Genomic DNA, 17,716 nt, shown 5'->3' on the forward strand with positions numbered 1-17,716 from the left:
ACCCGAACCCGAACCCAACCAAACCAAACCAAACCGAACCAAACTCAACCCAACCAAACCAAACCAAACCAAACCAAACCGTGTCCACAGACGGCCAACTCACCACCACGTGGAAGGGGCTGTTAGGGATGTGCTCCCCCCCAAACCGGATGGTGATGATGTACTGCCCCGGTTCTGGAGCCGTGTAATAAATATCAAATGTCCCGTCTGCGTTTTCTACCACGTCCACATCCAGCTCTGCCCCGTCTGGTGTCGACACCTTACAGGTGACTTTTCCTTTCCCAGCAGCTTTTGCATCCACCGTGATGACCGTCTCCTCTCCAATCTGGATGGTCGGGCCAAGACCAGAACCTGAGGAGGAATATTGTTTTAAAACATGTTTGCTCCGCTCAGTTATCTTCTTTAAAGCTCAATGTTGCACAACAACATAAAAAACGTTTCTGTAGAATCATTGAAGAGTTCTAAAAAAGCCTACATTCATCAACTTTATTCTCTAAAGCTCAACACGAATCTGGAAGTTCCTTTGTAATAATCTAAGCTGTGGCAGAGCCAGACTCTTATTGTGAAGAGTATCTGTGAGCTTTATTGTGAAACTCCAGGTTCAGTGCTCTTCCTGTTCCTCTGAATCCTCCTGAACATCAAAGATGAAGGATCTATGGGGGCGGCCATGATGGAAACATAGGAGGAAGAAAAGCATGCTGGGTAATATAGAAGACCCAGAAGCGGCTGAGGCACTGGTTGTCATGGTGATTCCCGCCTTTTGTGACCCAGAATCTGTTGAGTCACTGGTTGTCATGGTGAATGAAAGGGAATAATTATTTATTATTATTATTATTATTATTATTATTTATTGACCTTTGTCATACCAGGAAGGTCCCACTGAGAAAAACTGTCCCTTTCTAAGGGGAATGGTGATGGTGTCATGACCTGTTATTTCTAGAACGTATGACACAGTGTATGTCCCATCCCTGTTGTCCTGGATGTTCATTTCTGAGAGAAGATGAGAATTGTTCTGTTACAAACATGCTTGCTTCTTTGTGTTTGGTTGGATCATTTAAACCCATTAACAGCTGTTCCCTTGGAAGTCTCCTTCTGCATAACTGGTGCTCAGAATCAGGTTTATCTGCTAAAGCTAATGATAGCAGGTTTTTATTGGAGTTCTTGGGGTCATTTGGATGAGGAGACACTCCAAGATTTCCCTCAACACTTCTTGACATCCCTGTGAGCTCAGATCTGGTTATTTTTCTTGTTAAAATCTTTTTAATTAACACATTCCATATTTAAAGGACACTCACCGAGTCCATGTCCTCCAATTGATACTGCAAGAAAACAACTCAATCAGTGATGTTGAGACAGTTCAGAATCATATGGCAGGATTGGTGAGCAGGAGACTGGTGGGCGGAGCCTGACCTGTAACCAGACACTTGCTGGCGTCTCCGGTGGGCACGGCGTGGATCCGGTACGGTGAGTATGGGATCTCATCTCCTCCATACTTGATGGTGATGGTATAACGACCCGTTATGTCTGGAATGTAGGACACTGTGTATGTCCCATCCCTGTTGTCCCGGATGTTTGCCTTCTTGGGTTTTCCCTCCGGGTCCTGGTGTGGACAGAGCAGGCTTAGCAAGACACAAGGAGACCACATGTCCAACAGTCCTTCACTGGTCTTGTATCAAACTGATTAGGTGGGACTTCATAGATTTAAATTTGGCAGAATCCCTAACTCACAGGAAGACATTTCTTTTATGGTCCTGGATTTTCTTCTTTTGGACCACATGGACCAAATCCCTGCTCTGTGGGAAATCTGGCACCAATCTAACTATGAAAGCTTTTGGACCAGCTGACCAATCAGTGAACGCTGCACCTTTGAGGAGGTGGGTCTTATAGAGACAGATGACTTTTAGCTAACATATAGCTACAATTCCATCAGTTTTACAGACAGTTAGCCATCAGTCAGTCCTCAGAGGATGTGTTGGGGATGACTCTCAGTTACTACCACACCAAATTTTAGATGATATCAAATAATGAGTCATTGTTCACACTATTAATCTGTTTTTGATTTTTCTGTCCTTTTTCTTTTAGCTGTTCCTTTTTCAGGGGTCTCCACAGCGAGTCCTCCTCCATCTAACTCTGTCTTCTGTGTCCTCTGTCCTCCATGTCCTCTCTAACTGCATTCATATCTGTCCTCTTTGTCTCTAACATCCTTCTGTCCCTCCTCTGCAAATGTCCAAACCGTCTGTGACAGGAGAAGGTTCTAATGAGGAGAGAAGAGCCTGGTCGGGTTGATGGCTTGAGCCCATTAATCCCTCCAGCTGTGTTTAACTAAGTTAGTGAAGAACTGTTAGCTCATTCAACAAACCAGATGGAGTCAGTCCACATGGAGACCACAGTGGGGTGGAGGTGTGGGGGGGGTCGAAGCATGACACACTGCAGGAAAACTCTGCAGCTGATTTATTTTAGTTTTCTGTTTTTTAACCAGCAGAGCTGCTAACTTCCAGTTTTGATGGGCTATAGCTATGTAATCATTCAGAACATCTAACTGTAAGAATCCAGAACCTTTTCTCTGCTCATCTCCGTCTTTCAGTTCTGAAGGTTTTACACATCAGAACATATTTACAAAATATCATCTGGTTCTCAGCAGGTTTTAGAAGGAGATCAATCCAACCAGAAATGATTATTTTCACCCTCTAATTGTTTAAAGAACCAATTTAAAACCAGAATCAGTGAAAAACTGGTTCTATCTCCTGATTCAGCAGAACCTGGTTCCAGCTCCTGACCCAGCAGAACCTCCTCCAGCAGCAGAACTCTCAGTGGGTTCCTGGTTGTGGAGGAGCTGTGGCCCACTCTTCTTTCCATCATTGGTTTCTGCTCAGCTCTCTGAGGTTCTGGTTCTGGACCGTTCTGCTGTGTTTGGGATCATTGTCCTGTTTGTCGGACAGATGGCCTCACATCTGACTCCAGAATCAGCCCAAACCATCAGCCCTCCACCACCGTGCTGACAGCTGCAGTGCATTCTGGGTAAACATCTGTCCTTTAGTCTCATTGTCCCAGCCCAGAGGTCTTGTTGTTCCTTCAGATTCACTCACAGCTTTAACGTTTTGGTTTTGTTAAAAAAATGATGGCATGTAACGCTGTTTGTCTGAGCTTGGATCAGTGATCAGCCGCTGAGAACCAGAGGACATCTGTTGTGTCCCAACACATAAAACCTTCAGCCTGACGGGGGTTAGAGATGTTCTCTGTGTTTTAAAAGGGGGAGGAGGGGGAGGGTAAACATGAGATGAGATGAAGAGGAAGAGAGTGCAGGCCTTACACAGCCTCTCCTCAGAATACTGAAGGGGATGGTTTTCTTTACTATATGAGTCTCCCACACCCTCCTGCCCCAGTCCTCCACAAACACCGAGGCCTCACGCCTGGACCCGTCTGGATCCTGCAGCAACAGCAACAAACCCAGCGCTTTGGGTTGGCTTTAAGACTCACAGACAGAGAACTGAAGACCCATCAGGATCAGGCTACACTTCCATCACCTGCTTGTTAGTTTACAACAAATAAGAGTTCATGATGACATTTAGTTGGTAAACTAATGTTTCCAGTTCCAGCAATGGAAATGACAATAAATAGGAATGTTCTGATGTTTGTCAGTTTTGAAAGCTAAAACTCACCAGGATCTGGACAGTGAGAAGTCCCTCGCCTGCATCCCGAGCGTCGATGGTGAACTCAACCGGCAGACTGGCTGGGACTCCAGATGCGTTCAGGCCTGGACCACTGGCTCGAACTTTACTGGCATCGTGAGCTGGCAGAGTTTTGATCTTAAAAGGACTGAGGGGACAGAATCCGAGAAGTTAGCTCTTCAACAGAAGGATCAGGATTTCTGAAAAACTCATCTGGCTCAGCTCGAACCTGCGAGGGACCTCCTGGTCAGCGTATCTCACACACACTGTGTACGGGCCATCGTTGGCAGGAGTGTAGCTCACTGTGTGAGTGCCATCACCGTTGTCAGTGACACTGACCAGCTCAGCCACACCTGGAGGTAAAACAGAAGATCAACATGTGAATGAAACTTTGAAATAAATGTTGAAGAGATTGGTTTGGGTATGAATCCTGGCAGCAGAGATTTGGATCTATAGGAACCTTTCCAAACAACTCTGCTGGAGTCCTGGGATGAAAAGGACACATCTGGTCATGGGTGTAAAGCTGTAAAGACCAGTTAAAGTGTTTGGTTTGGGTGAAAAGAAGAGTTTTAGATCTAAATCAATCTTTTCAAACGAGATTCTGTTTCAGTCCAAATAGGTGTTCATGAAGGTGTGTCTGAAGGTTTCTGCCACAGAAGTCAGGGACTGATGGTCCTGAGATGTTTCTGGGAGGATGGATGAGAGACTCAGAGAGTCCAGGATGAAAACAGGCAGAAGGAGAAATCATCTACATCCAGATGGAGATCTCCAACCTTGAGGACCACATCCTCAGTCTTACTGCTTAAGGTCTACATGGATTAATGGACACAAAGGTTCGTTAGCTGGAGGTTAGTTGATGTTTTAGTGCTAAGGTAGATCGCCAATACAAATACATTTTAAGACCAAGTTGAGAGATGATTTGACCTAACGGGAACACATCGATGGTAAAGGGAAGTGGTCTGAGAACGCAGCCTCTATAATGATTTAAACAACAAACAAACTGGAAAATCTTCTCAGGATCAAAATGAGAACTTTGATTCGACCGGTTTGCTCCTGCGTGAGGCTCCTGACTTCAGGGCATCACACAAGTCAGTCTCAGCTTCCAATTTCCTCCTCTGCAGCCAACACGCTGTGACTTTAACCTCACTTCAGGGCAGCGACTGGTTGGCAAAAGTGATGATGTCACAGAGAGAGTGGAATCCTGAGCGGGTTTTCTGCAGCGCTCGAGCTTTTGCTGATCTATCAGGAGTTAATCCAAAACTCAGTGGGTTTGTCAGAAGGCGGGTCATACACGGGGAAGCAGATATCAGATAACTAACTTAGAAGGGTGGCAGAAGAAAAGGTCAATGTCCAGGAGTCAGAAGCTTGGCAGAAATCCGACAGGGACGAAGTGAAACGAGAGAATCCAGATCACAGAAACAGTCAAAACAAGGAGAGCAATCAGGGGCTTGACAAAAGTCCTGGACATCTACTTGCTTAATCTGTCAGAGAACAAAGTGCAGGAGTGTGTTTAAATGCAGCAACAGTCAGGTGAAATGAGTTACGTTGATTACGGCGGAGGAGAGGCAGACAGCCTCAGTGATGAGAAACACCTCACTTCAGAGCAGGTCTGACTGAAACCAGATGGTGCTGAGATGATGAGACAAGTGGAGAAGAAGGACAATCTGAGATGGTTTCGTGGTGTTCACTGTTTACTGAACTGAAATAAGACACAGAGTCAGTTCTGTGGCTAGAAAAAGTCCAGACACTGATGACACTGCTTCTTACCCGAGGCTGATGATGCAGGTCAAACAGATTGCTTTGAATCATATCCAAACAAACCATGATTACGGACAGGTCTGACTCAGAATCCTGTTGAGCTGTGGTCCAGACTGAATCTCATGCATGTTCAGGATTCAGTGGGTTGATCAGTCTGAACCACCTCAAAGTGTCCAAAACATACAAATATTCATTCATTTCACAGTAGATGATCAACACAAGGTTAGTTTTGTAGTCTTACCTGTTGGCCCATAGAGCTGGACCTCCAGGGGGGCCACTCCGGCCTTGCTGCTGTCGACAGTGAAGGTCTGAGGAACATGAGCCCGGACTCCACTCCCAAGACCAGGACCTGAACATCGAACCTTACTAGGATCGACCAGCTCTCGCACAGGAACACGAAATGGACTTCCTGTAAGAACATCAAAGGCAAATGTTTCACTGCAGATCAGTGGTCTATAAAACCAGTGTTCAGTCAATAAACTCCAAAGCTACAGGTCAAAGGTCAGCAGTAGGTCCCTCACCTGGAATAGGAAGGCCTCCAAAGGTGACGTTGACATCATACTCTCCAGGGGTGAATGGGATGTACTCCACGCTGCAGCTGCCATCTTTGTTGTCCTTACAGGACATCTTTGCCTCTGATGGACCCTCAATGGCCAGCCCTAGTCCTCCAGTCCCTGCACCCCTGAGGAAGATGCCAAACAGAGAGGGGGGGAAGAAGGAGTCCAAGTCCCAAACACTCAGATTTCTCTTATTGCTACAATAAGGACCTGGAGGATTACCTGGTCTCAACAGTGAAGCGGTTTGTTTTGTTCACCAGTCCCTCCTCCAGACCTGGACCGAAAGCTCGGACTCGACTGGGATCACAGCCCTCAGTCACTGACACCCTGAAGGGGCTCTTTGGGACCGAGACCTCATTGAAGAACACCTCAATCATGTGCAAACCTGCAGGCAGAGAGTGCCCTTGGAATCTGAGATCTGGAATCTCAATGAGACTTGCTTGGTTAAATAAAGGTTAATAAATAAATAAACCACCATCAGACCTCCTCCTAAAATTCCCAGTTTTTTACTGAAAAAACACTCAATGGCCCTGAGAATTGTGACCATCGACCCCCTCCCTCACTAACCGTCCTCATAGGGCGTGTACTCCACTCTGTATGTCCCATCTGCCTTATCGGTGACGTAGGCATCCGTGTTGGCGCCCGATGGGTTGGAGATATCTACTTTAACATGGCTCCCTCCACTCTTGTAGAGAGTTCGAGCATCAACAATAAAATGGGTTGTTACTTCCCTCAGGACTCCTGCAAAAGCAAACATGAGAAGAAAAAGTCTGCAGGAGGTTTTTAATCCTACAGTTATACAATTAAAAATAGCTGAGATACAGAAAGTGCAGAAAGAAACAGAAAACCAGCAACAAAATCAAAACAAACACCTAAAAAGAAACAGAAAATCCACACATAAACCTCCAGACATTACCACAGTCTATAACTGATACAAAGTCATCATCAGTACAACTGACATAAAACCACCAAAAATATACACACAACTAACATGTTCCAGAAAAGAAAAAACCTGCAGCATCACAACAACTCCAACAAAACTAGCAGAAAGAAACAGATGTGTTGTTCTATGAAGCATGCTCAGTTTGGACAGCTTGGATGTTTTTTGGGTAGAAACACTACATGTTTAAATAATGTAGATCTGAAACAAATTAAAGGCAGAAACATCTAAAGAACATCAGGTGGAAATATGACACCAGAACAAACTGTAAATGGGAGGAAAGTCTCACCTCTCGGCTCCACTCCTGGCCCGTACACCTTCATCCCGCTGGTGTCCACAGCTGGATCTACCTGCAGGCTGGTGGGGAACTTTGGCACCATGTGACCTCCGTATTTGATGGTGATGGTGTACATCCCATGGCTCTGGGGCATGTAGGTGATGGAGTAGGTCCCGTCACTGTTATTCTGAATGTGAACTTCAGCTTTGGTTCCAAACTCTGAGATGATCTCAATGGTGAGCTCGGCCTCTCCGGCCTTGGAGCAGTCCACCGTGAAGAACCCTGTCTCGTTGACCTTTCCGCGCTCCAAGCCAGGCCCACTGGCCATCACCTTGCTGGGGTTGAACATGGACTTGACCACAGCCTTGAAGGGGGACCCAGGGACGTGCTGGTCTGCGAACAGGATGTTAATGGCGTACTCACCAGGCTCGGTGGGCAGGTAGGACACAGAACAGGATCCGTCGCCATTGTCCTGGCATTCGATTTTGGCCTCACATGGACCCTCTACCGTCAGGCCCAGGCCACCGGTTCCAGCACCTTTTGTGTCAATAGAAAAGGGGGCTGGTTTCCCCACCAAACCGCCCTGAAGACCAGGACCATAGGCTCGGACCTGAAGAAGAATGGGAACACAGAGAGGACTTCTCAGGACTGGAAACTGGAAGTAAACAGGGGGCTCAGTCAGATTTTGTAGAGTTGGGCAGGTTTTTTGGTCATAACCCTCTCGTGGCCTTCGGGTCAAATTGACCTGACGTTACACGGGCTTCTCTACTTTCGAGGGTTTCAGGAGGGTTAAAAACCTTTTAGAGGACACAAACATAGAATTAGTTTAGGTTTTTTAGATTAAAAGAGGAACAGATATGGTTTTCCAGGACCAGGACCAAAAACAGTCTTACTGAGACAAAGTCCTATAGAGGGTTAGTTTTGAATTAGGAGAGATTTACTGGGACTTTGAAAGATCCATTTAAACCAAAACAGGTTTATCTGGACTGAGAAAAACTTACTGGGATCAATAAGGCTTTAATCTAACCGAGGGAGGTTCACTGAAACTAAGAAAGGTTTAAGAAAACCAGGGAAGGAATAATTGGACAAATACATATTTAACAAGACCAAAGAATGAATTTCAAGGACTATAAAAGTTTTACTAGAGCTGTGGAAGCTTTACTGGGACAGAGCCAAGTTTCTTTAGGACAGGAAATGTTCATTTGGATCATTTAAATTTATTACGCATTGGTGTTTGGTTGACTCAGAATAATAAAAGATTTTACACACTTCTCAAAGAAATCCTAGAAGTTCTCACATTGTTAATAGTTTGTACTGAGTTTAACTTGAGAATGTTTCCTCATCCTTTGAGACTGCAGCTTTCATTTTTATATTTGTTCTGAAGAATATTTAGTAAAACCAGTCAGATACAAGTAATGTAAAATGAAAAAGTCTTGGACCATTTCTGGCTTTTAGGCCCCATCAACAATTTGTATTTCGTATCAAGAGATGCTGAAAGTCTTGAAACCTTTTTAAAGGAGGTACTCACCTTCGAGGGATCAGGGGGCATGATGCCCTCCACAGTAAATGGACTTCCTGGGATGGGGTTTCCATCGTAGCTGATGTCCACCCTGAATGGTCCTTCCTCAGGGGGGATGTACTTCACCGTGTGAGCCTCGTTGGCCGTGTCCAGCTCCAGTTTGCAGGGGATTGGATGGCGTGATGGAGACGTGATCTTTACATCCAGTTCTCCCTGACCTCCAGCCCCTCGAGTACTGACGGAGAACTCCTGATCCTTCCCCACATCCACCTCTTTAATTTGCACACAAACCCATCAGGATGGTCAGACACACAAAGATATTTAGATCCTTTTTTGATATTTTAGAAACCAAAGTGCAGCAGTTAGACATTTCTGATGATTCTCTTTGACAGTAATAATAAATGATCAAAAAACAGTAGTTTCCATAAACTTACTGTTGTTCAGCCCCTGAACTTTGACCTTGTTGAGGTCCAGTGAGGGGGCCACAGTGATGCTGAATGGACTTTTAGGGATGGGGTCTCCTCCGTGGCACACAGTGATGGACATGTTCCCCTGGGAGACACAGTTAACTCAGGTCAATTCGAGTGAATCAGTTGGGTTAACTTGGGTTTATCCTGTTAATTCTGGCTTATCATGCCAGTTTCACTCGACGCCACGCTTATGTTGACATGTTACCTGCTGCACGGCGGTGTAGCGAACTGTGTACGAGTAGTCATGGTTGTCAATGATCTCGAAGTCTCGAACTGCCTCGCCTTTTGCTGCTCCAATGAAATGGACCTCAGGTTTGGCTTTTCCAGCTCCTTTTGTGTAAATGTTGAAGTGAGTGGGTTTTCCCACCTCCACACCTGCACAGGTAAGACACAGACAATGTTCAGAATATGAAGCATTGCTTAAAGTCTTTTTGTTTACCCCACTTTTTAATTAATTTTGTGCATCTTTAAACGTTTTTTGTCCATCTTTGGGTTTATTTTCTAGTCTTGAACAAAGTCCACGTCTAAAGTTTTGAATGAACTATGTAAACCAGACTCACCTGCCCTGTTGAGTCCAGGTCCCTCTGCTCGGACTTTAGCTGCATTGTGGGAAGGATCCACCTTTATTCTGAAAGGACTGATGGGAATTTCCTGTTTTCAACAACATAGATGAGCTGTTTCATTAGTTCACCTTTAGCCCAACATGTTCTCAGAGGGTTAATTATCTGTCTGCACCCTCACCTGATCAGCGAACAGCACCATGATGGTGTACTGGCCCGGAGCAGGAGGCATGTACTTCACTGTGAATGTGTCGTTGTCATTCTTGATTATGTCAAAGTCGATGTCAGCCTCCACTGGTCCGACCACACCAGGAGCACACTTAATCCCGATGCTGACATCACCTGGCAGGAAAACACATTGGTCTACTCCAAGTCCCTTCAAGATAACCAAACGTCTCACCCTATCTCTAAGGGAGAGTCCAGCTACCCTGTGGAGAAAACTGCTGATTCTCATCCAAGCTGCTTCACACTCGGCTGCAACCCACAGTAAGAAAATCACAGCACGATGACACCAACAGGACCACATCATTTGCAAATAGCAGAGATGGAAAAATGATGCCACCGAACCAGATCCCTTTCACCCCTGGCTGTACAGAAACATTCTGTCCATACAAGTTATGCACAGAATCAGTGGAGGAGTCCAAGTCTCACCCTGAAGGGATCTGATTTACTGCTGGAGTCACAGTTATGATGTATAACCCAATATCTGCCATCCAAATCCTGAACGTTTTACTTGGTTTTAAACTAAATTTAGTGAAAATCTGTAAAAAAAAAACAGAGTGTTCCCAAAGAATTCTATTCTTAAAATAAAGCTCCAACTGGTAAATATTTAAAATCCCAAAAAGTCTCCTCTGCACATCCTGGATTCATCTGAGTTACAAATATTTCCTGGAAAATCAGCGTTCCCATGATATTATCTCTAAATAATGCAGTAAGGCAACATAATGTCCAGAACATGCTGAAGTCAGGAAGTGAAAACACAATAAAGGAGAAAAAATGGGGGTAATTTTGGACCAAGTCTCACCCTGTCCGGCCTCGCTGCAGTCCACAGTGAAGTATGTCGGCTCGTTGGCCTTCAGTCCTGTCTTCTCAACACCGGGACCATAAACCTTCACGTTCTCCGGATGGCTGCCCTCTCCGATTATCACCTAACCATCAGCATTCCAACAAACATTTAGACTAAATACTGTTTCAGGTTTTTACAAACACATGGTGCACTTACTAATTGAATCAAACTGATCATTTTATCCAAATTTCTTAGTTCAACAGATGCTGATCTTAGTCTACTACTCATCACAACTAATGTGTCACATTTTGGAGGAGGCTGATACTTCTGGGGTGTTAGTTTCATCTGGAAAGATAACAAATCAGACTGACAAAGAGCACTACAGGCCAGAAACCTTTCTGATTTGGAGGTGAACTGTTCCTTTTAAACGGCTCTGAGTTTGAAGGGTTACAGTTATGGGGGTTAGACTTTGGGTTGATGATGGTGTGTTTGTGGCTTCTGTGATTTAGTGGTAGGGTTAAGGTTCCTAAGTGGTTTAATAGAAGGCAACTGGACTTCTCTTGATTCTCTCAGTTGTTTCTCCTCTCATCCAGAAGACTTCAGGTCTGATTGTGGGTTGGGGGTTTGAGGCTTATGAATCATTATGACAATCACAATAATAGGGCTGTTATGTCCCATGAGTCGCTGGCCCAGCCTTGCATCCTGTAAGTTGTTTGGGTCATTAACACTGGTTGAATGTTTCCTAACAAGGCTAACACAAACTGTTTTAGTCACGTCTCAAGGTGTGAATGGTTGCCTGGAGAGAATCAAAGCTGCATTACTATGAGTGGGATCTTTAAAACAGTAACTTATAACCTTGGATCAGAACTGAAGAATGAGAGGTGAAGCATCTTCAAAAATCAAGAGAAGAAGCTCAGTTGCTTCTATTAAACCAACTCAGGACAGTTGTGTCCTGGATGACTGAGAATCTACACCAACACAGGGTTAAGGTTACAGTTGGAGTTATAAGGGTTGAGGTCAGAGTTGGTGGGTTTGACTGTTTGGTTCAGGTGGTGTGAGATAGTTTTATACCCTGAAGGGGCTGTTGGGGACATTGACTTCACCCCAGGTGACGATGATTGTGTGTTTGATGGGTTTCGTGGGAATGTAAACACAAAAGTAGGAGCAGTCTCCATTATCGGTGATCTGGATGTCAATCGGGAAACCATCTGCATCCTGAAGGAACAAACAGATTTCATTAATCTTCAGTACAGTATGTTTATCAAGTCATTAGAAGATGACAGAACCATTAAGTTCTGACCTGAGCGTATATTTTTAGCTCCCCTCTGCCAGCTCCACTGGTGTCGATGGTGAAATCAGCTGGTTTGTTGACGATGCAGCCCAGAGGTTCCAGACCAGGTCCATGACATTCCACCTGAGGAGCAGAGAACACTCCACATGTTGAGGTTTATAGTTCAATCTTTGAGAATCTGTAAAAACCAGCGAGACTCTGACTTTCTCAGGAAACACATCGTTGGCAGCAGGGAGGATGTGAGCCATGAAGGGACTGTCCTTAATGTCTTCATCATCACATATGACATGGACAGCATAGTCACCGGGTTCAGTCGGCCAGTATCGGACATCACACGACCCATCGCCTTTGTCATCACACTCGATCTTAGCCTGGGAGGGGCCCTCGATAGAGAAACCTGCAGAGAAACAGAGTCCACGCAGGAAGAACTACAGGTTTAGTCTGGTTAAAAACAATATCTGTGAAGATAAACTTATCATCTCTGGAGCTGACATGTTATCTGTAAATATTCCCTTTTCATGTTCACAACAGGCAGCTTTTTATTGGGAGGTATTAATTTAAATAACATGATTGTTGTATGTTGATGAGACTCTGCTGTTTATTTATATTAAAAACACAAAACAAGTGATTCAGTCCAAAAAAATGACTGATGTTTGGGCAAACTATAGAATTATAGTTTAAATGAAATGATTCACAGTCATTCAGGACTCTTTGATGCTAAGAGTTAAATAAAAAAGGAAACTGGACTTTGTTAAAGATGTTTCTCCTTTCATCTGAGGACCTTTATTAGTTAAAAGTGAAAAGTGTGCAGATCTAAGCTTTTAAACTACAGCGATCTGAACTCAAATTACTCTCCCTGGATTTCCTCCTGAGGGTCGATGCAGTTTAATCTAAAGATAAAAAACAAACTCAGCGAAATGATATATGCCGTCCAGGGCAGAAAGAAATGTTCAGACCTCTACAGGAAAACTAAACAACTTTTCCACAGATGCATGGAGCAGCACAGAAGATGCAGTTCTTCAGGACCAGACTCAGCTTTTCACCAACAGCTCCACGTTAGGGGAAGTCTTTGGCGGACAGTAATATTCATATTTTGGGCAGAGAAGAGTAAGCCATATGATTTAAACAGACAAGGAGGTTTCAGGACCTAACCCTAACCTGATCCCCAGTCAGTTTTACTTCAATTCACTCCTTCATGCATGTGACCAAAACAGCTCTCATGTGGACCAGACCATCAAACACCTAAATAACCCTCAGCAGGGAGGGGAGGGAGCAGTTTAAAAGTTTGGAACTCCATCTGGATTCTGTTGTAGGCCTGATGTTCAAATGGGTCGAACTCTGAGCAGAACCTTTGTATTGTTGGAACATACCAAGAGTTCCCACTTCTGTGCCGATGGCCTCCACCACAAAGTCGGCACTCTTCCCCACCATACCGGTCTCTAGACCTGGACCCCAGGCCCGGACCTTCTGAGACCCCGCCTCGTCACTCACATGGACCTCAAATGGGCTGAAATACAACCAGAAGTTTGTTTGTTTTAATCACGGAACCAGTAAAGCTTTTACAAACATAAACACACTGATCTCTGGAGGACCTCAGGGCTCCATCCTTAGGCCTCTACAGTTCTAGTTTTACAGAGCATCACTTGGTCAAACAGTACAAAACTAAACATGCACAACACACCATATGCAGCAGGTGCCACCTTCCTGAAACACACCACCATCCATCCTCGTATGAGTCTCACCTGCGTGGGATGCTGTGTCCTCCCCAGGTGATAGATATGATGTACTTTCCTGTCGTGACTGGGTAATAGTTACACTCAAACACACCGTTCTCCATCTCCAGCACCTTCACTGGCTCCTCCAGGCCCTCTGAAGATCAAATCAGATCAAATCTGTAATCAGTGTGTCTCACTGTTTCACATAAATCTGCATTTTAGACAAGAATTAATTAATTTACCAGATATTTGATCAAAATTGAACAAAATCAATCCAGTTAACTTGGATTTCATTCAGGTTTCTTAGTCCAGTCAACCTGGGATTATCAGTCTAGGTAACTAGTTAACTCAGGTTTATCCCTCTGTTTAAAAAAGGTTTATCTGTCCAGTTTACTCAAGGTTATCCACTCAGGTTAATTTAGTTTTTTTCAGTCCATCTAACTTGGATTTATCAGTCCAGTTAACTAGTTAACTCGAGTTTATTATTCGAGGTAACTCAAATTCAGAAATCAGGTTAAAAACAAACAAACAAACCAAAAACTTTCTCGTTACCTCACTGATAAAAATATAATTTTTTAAACTTCTGTCAGTTATTACAAACAGCTCCATATGAGATCATCTGCAGAACATTTTTGTTTTCAGATAAGAAGAAAATTGAAAAATTATGAAATGCAATAAAATGTCTTATTCCTGTAAATGTGACAAATTATTTTTAGGGTTTTATTTGTACATTTAAAAAGTCTGTTTTCTGCAGACTCATTCAGATCTGATCTTACTCGGTCCCTTCACGCTGACTTTCAGCTCGCCGCTGCCGCCTCCTTTGGTGTACACTTTAAAATCTGCCACTTCCTTCACCCTCAGGCCCTTCTGCTGCAGGCCTCTGCCCAGGGCCCGGCAGGCGTTTGGGTTACAGGCTGTCAGAACCACACAGAAGATACAAGTTTACACTTTTAAAAGAAAACACTTTCATCGTTGGTCTCAGTGAGGTGAAACTAGGAACTAACTCTTAGAGTTCAAACAGAAATTTAGAGGAACTTAGTCAAGCAAAGAAACTAAAATAGGAAAACGAATATTCTAACATTAACATATAAATATAGCTTGTTCCAGTTAGGTTTTCTGTTTGATTTAATGGGAGCTGCAGGAGCTTCTGTTAGTCAGCTGATCAGCAGTTTAATGAAGCTGAAACAGAACATTTAGATCTGCAGTTTCTGAAAACAAATAAAAACAACACAGATCAGAAATGTTAGAAATCTCATATGCAAACAGAAAATGAAAGTTAGCTGCAGGGAGAAGAGTTAGAAGAAGAGTCAGCTGCACCATGAAGATGATCAGGAGGATGTCAGTGTTTTAAACATTAACTTGCAGTTCTTTCCAGTTTCAACTTTTATTTGAGCTGCACTCAGTAACTCTGTGCCTCGTTCATATTTATTAATGAAGCTGGGATTGTGGCTTCAGATGTGAACAATAAATCAGCTGCAGCTGCTTCCAGATGTTCAGAGAGGCTGACGACACACAAGCAACCAATCACGACCCTGGATCTGGAGCCCTTCATACAGCCTCACTGTTTACATTCATGCATTAACCCTAACCCTTCCTGTGGCAGCACCGATTACCATCCACCTCCAAACAGGTCTCTTAGTAAACCTTTTTGACCTATTTTGACTTTTCTGTCAACTTTTTGCAGCCAGAACTGATAAAAGCACACACACAAATTTTACATCAAAACGACCGTCTCAGCTACGAGATGTGTGCTTTTGCTTTTATTAGTGTTTGAAGTTAGCAGGACAAGGTAATTCACCAAAAACTACTACAAAAAAACATAGGATTATACAGGGAAAGCTTCTAATCTTTTAAAAACATCTCATAAACCACCAAGCTGTAATCACTGGAGATTCCTCTTTCAATTCCAAATGGCCATCACAGCTAATACAAAACTGTCCAAAACGCTGTCGTGATGGGTGGAGAGAGCGGCGAACCCAATGCGCAGACTCATCTTGGTTGAAGGAAAAATAAAATAATTTACTTTTAAATAAAAAGACAAAAGCAAAAGGCTGACGACGCAGTAAAAAATAACAAGACGAGACACGGGAGAAACCAGACATTGGACATGTGAAGAAATGCAGAGGGTCATTAGGGGAAGTAGGCACAGGTGAGTGATTACAAACTAGGAGCAGGTGGAGATGGGCGTGGCAGGAAAACAAGAGTCAGTCTGAGGAGACGTGAATGATGACAGAAAAAACATGAAACATGAAAACAATAACCCCAAATACAAAAGAAACCTCAAAGAAAAACCAAACCAGAACCCAAATCCTGACAAACGCAGTCATTTTTAAAGATACTCATCTATAATCTGGTACGGTAGTAGCTGACAGTGATCCCTGCTAACAAATCCTTCAGCTTTGTTTGAGATAATGTCCGTCAGCAAAATATCTCATGAACTAAACAGATTTTATTGAAACTCTAAGAAAGTAATCACTGATGCAAGTCAACTGATTACCTTCTGAAGTCATCCTGATTCAAGATGGTCACCAGAGCTAAACACACCAAGTGGCAGACCCCTTTAAAATGTCTTCAGGAATCTTCCTAGTTTTAACTTTTATTTATGCATGTGTCAGCCAGTTAAAGAGCTGCTGAATCTTTATTTGTAAAGCTTTATCAAATCTTTTTGTTGGTATCTGAAGTGTCACCTGTCAGAAAAACATCAGCTAAGTAGCTTAGCATCACTGTGTTAAAGCAGACATTGGTAAAGTGAGAACAGTTTGGATTTAGCATGAAATGTTAACAGGCCACACCCTCTCTGCCTCTTAAGCCCCTCCCCCTAAATGACACTATGCTAACTGTGAGACCTGCCTGTCACCGGCTGGTTGTAGTTCCACACCATCAAAGGAATCAAAGCACTGTCAGAAATAAATCTAGAAAAAGTCTCGATTTTTACCAAATTCCGCTGTCCCAGGACACCAGAATCAACTCAATACGACTTAAAAAATGGAGAAAAGGGATCAGAGGAGCAGTTACTTAATGGACAGATGAGTTCAAATCAAGTTCTGCTGGGGTCCTGCAGGGATCTGTTTGGGCCCCAGATTTATATATATAAATAATATATGATGACATCAATATATTTTATTCTAGTGATAATTATAGCAACCTAATACATACTGTAAATAAACTAATTTACTAATTTAATTGAAAATTTGGATGGATATTAACAAATTACCCCTAAATTTAGAAAAAAATAAAGTTATGTTCTGATTTAGTAATTAATATAAATGGTAATAGAAATATAAATTGCAATAGATAAAGTTTACAACTTCTATTTAAAGCTAACAAGAACATAAGGTATAATTTAAGGGGTTGTAGTAACTTTAAAGTTCAAGCAGTGAGAACCACTAGATAAAGTTTCTGTGTTTGTAAGTGGAGTGAAACTTTGGAGTTAAGGCTTAAACCAGTGGTGTCCAATCCTGGTCCTCAGGGCCACCATCCTGCATGTTTTAATTGTTTCTCTGCTCCAACACACCTGATCTGATCAACAGGTGATTAACAGGCTTCTGCAGGACATGAAGAGGTGATTTAACCTCTGAATCAGGTGTGTTGGAGCAGAGGAACAAGTAAAACCTGCAGGATGGAGACCCTGAGGACCAGGGTTGGGCAGTCCTGGTCCTCAGGGTCTCCATCCTGCATGTTTTACTTGTTCCTCTGATCCAACACACCTGATCTGAATCAATGGGTGATTAACAGGCTGTTTTTGTTTAGTTTTTCTTTTTCATTGGTTCTAAATAAATCATTCATTCATTCAACCCAGACATAAATCTTTTTTACAAAAGTCCATGAAAGAAATGAATAATTTGTTATAAAGTAAATCCCCCCACCAGGGGGTGCTACACTCTGTTTCTGTAGAAAAGGAAGGAACAATGACCAAGCAGAGCCGGAACATGCTGCAAAGCCCCATTCAGGTGAT

General features: G+C 43.3%; 1 protein-coding gene across 1 annotated transcript in view; it reads right to left on the reverse strand.

The window, feature by feature from the left end:
• LOC108248408 (filamin-C) overlaps positions 1-17,716 on the reverse strand; it is a 76,884-nt gene that overhangs the window by 11,042 nt on the left and 48,126 nt on the right. The window contains exons 10-32 of the mRNA XM_037981389.1: positions 14,538-14,675; positions 13,789-13,915; positions 13,417-13,553; positions 12,250-12,443; positions 12,056-12,169; positions 11,827-11,970; positions 10,774-10,897; positions 9,931-10,091; positions 9,750-9,840; positions 9,395-9,564; positions 9,154-9,271; positions 8,729-8,991; positions 7,213-7,810; positions 6,551-6,724; positions 6,206-6,368; positions 5,948-6,108; positions 5,668-5,835; positions 3,898-4,021; positions 3,660-3,816; positions 3,311-3,427; positions 1,411-1,600; positions 1,296-1,319; positions 104-351 (exon numbers count right to left, since the gene is read on the reverse strand). Of these exons, the coding sequence (XP_037837317.1) occupies positions 104-351; positions 1,296-1,319; positions 1,411-1,600; positions 3,311-3,427; positions 3,660-3,816; positions 3,898-4,021; positions 5,668-5,835; positions 5,948-6,108; positions 6,206-6,368; positions 6,551-6,724; positions 7,213-7,810; positions 8,729-8,991; positions 9,154-9,271; positions 9,395-9,564; positions 9,750-9,840; positions 9,931-10,091; positions 10,774-10,897; positions 11,827-11,970; positions 12,056-12,169; positions 12,250-12,443; positions 13,417-13,553; positions 13,789-13,915; positions 14,538-14,675 (3,905 nt within the window). The remainder of the gene's footprint in view (positions 1-103; positions 352-1,295; positions 1,320-1,410; positions 1,601-3,310; positions 3,428-3,659; positions 3,817-3,897; positions 4,022-5,667; positions 5,836-5,947; positions 6,109-6,205; positions 6,369-6,550; positions 6,725-7,212; positions 7,811-8,728; positions 8,992-9,153; positions 9,272-9,394; positions 9,565-9,749; positions 9,841-9,930; positions 10,092-10,773; positions 10,898-11,826; positions 11,971-12,055; positions 12,170-12,249; positions 12,444-13,416; positions 13,554-13,788; positions 13,916-14,537; positions 14,676-17,716) is intronic.

This window comes from Kryptolebias marmoratus, linkage group LG18, assembly GCF_001649575.2.
Source record: "Kryptolebias marmoratus isolate JLee-2015 linkage group LG18, ASM164957v2, whole genome shotgun sequence".
Taxonomy (NCBI): domain Eukaryota; kingdom Metazoa; phylum Chordata; class Actinopteri; order Cyprinodontiformes; family Rivulidae; genus Kryptolebias; species Kryptolebias marmoratus.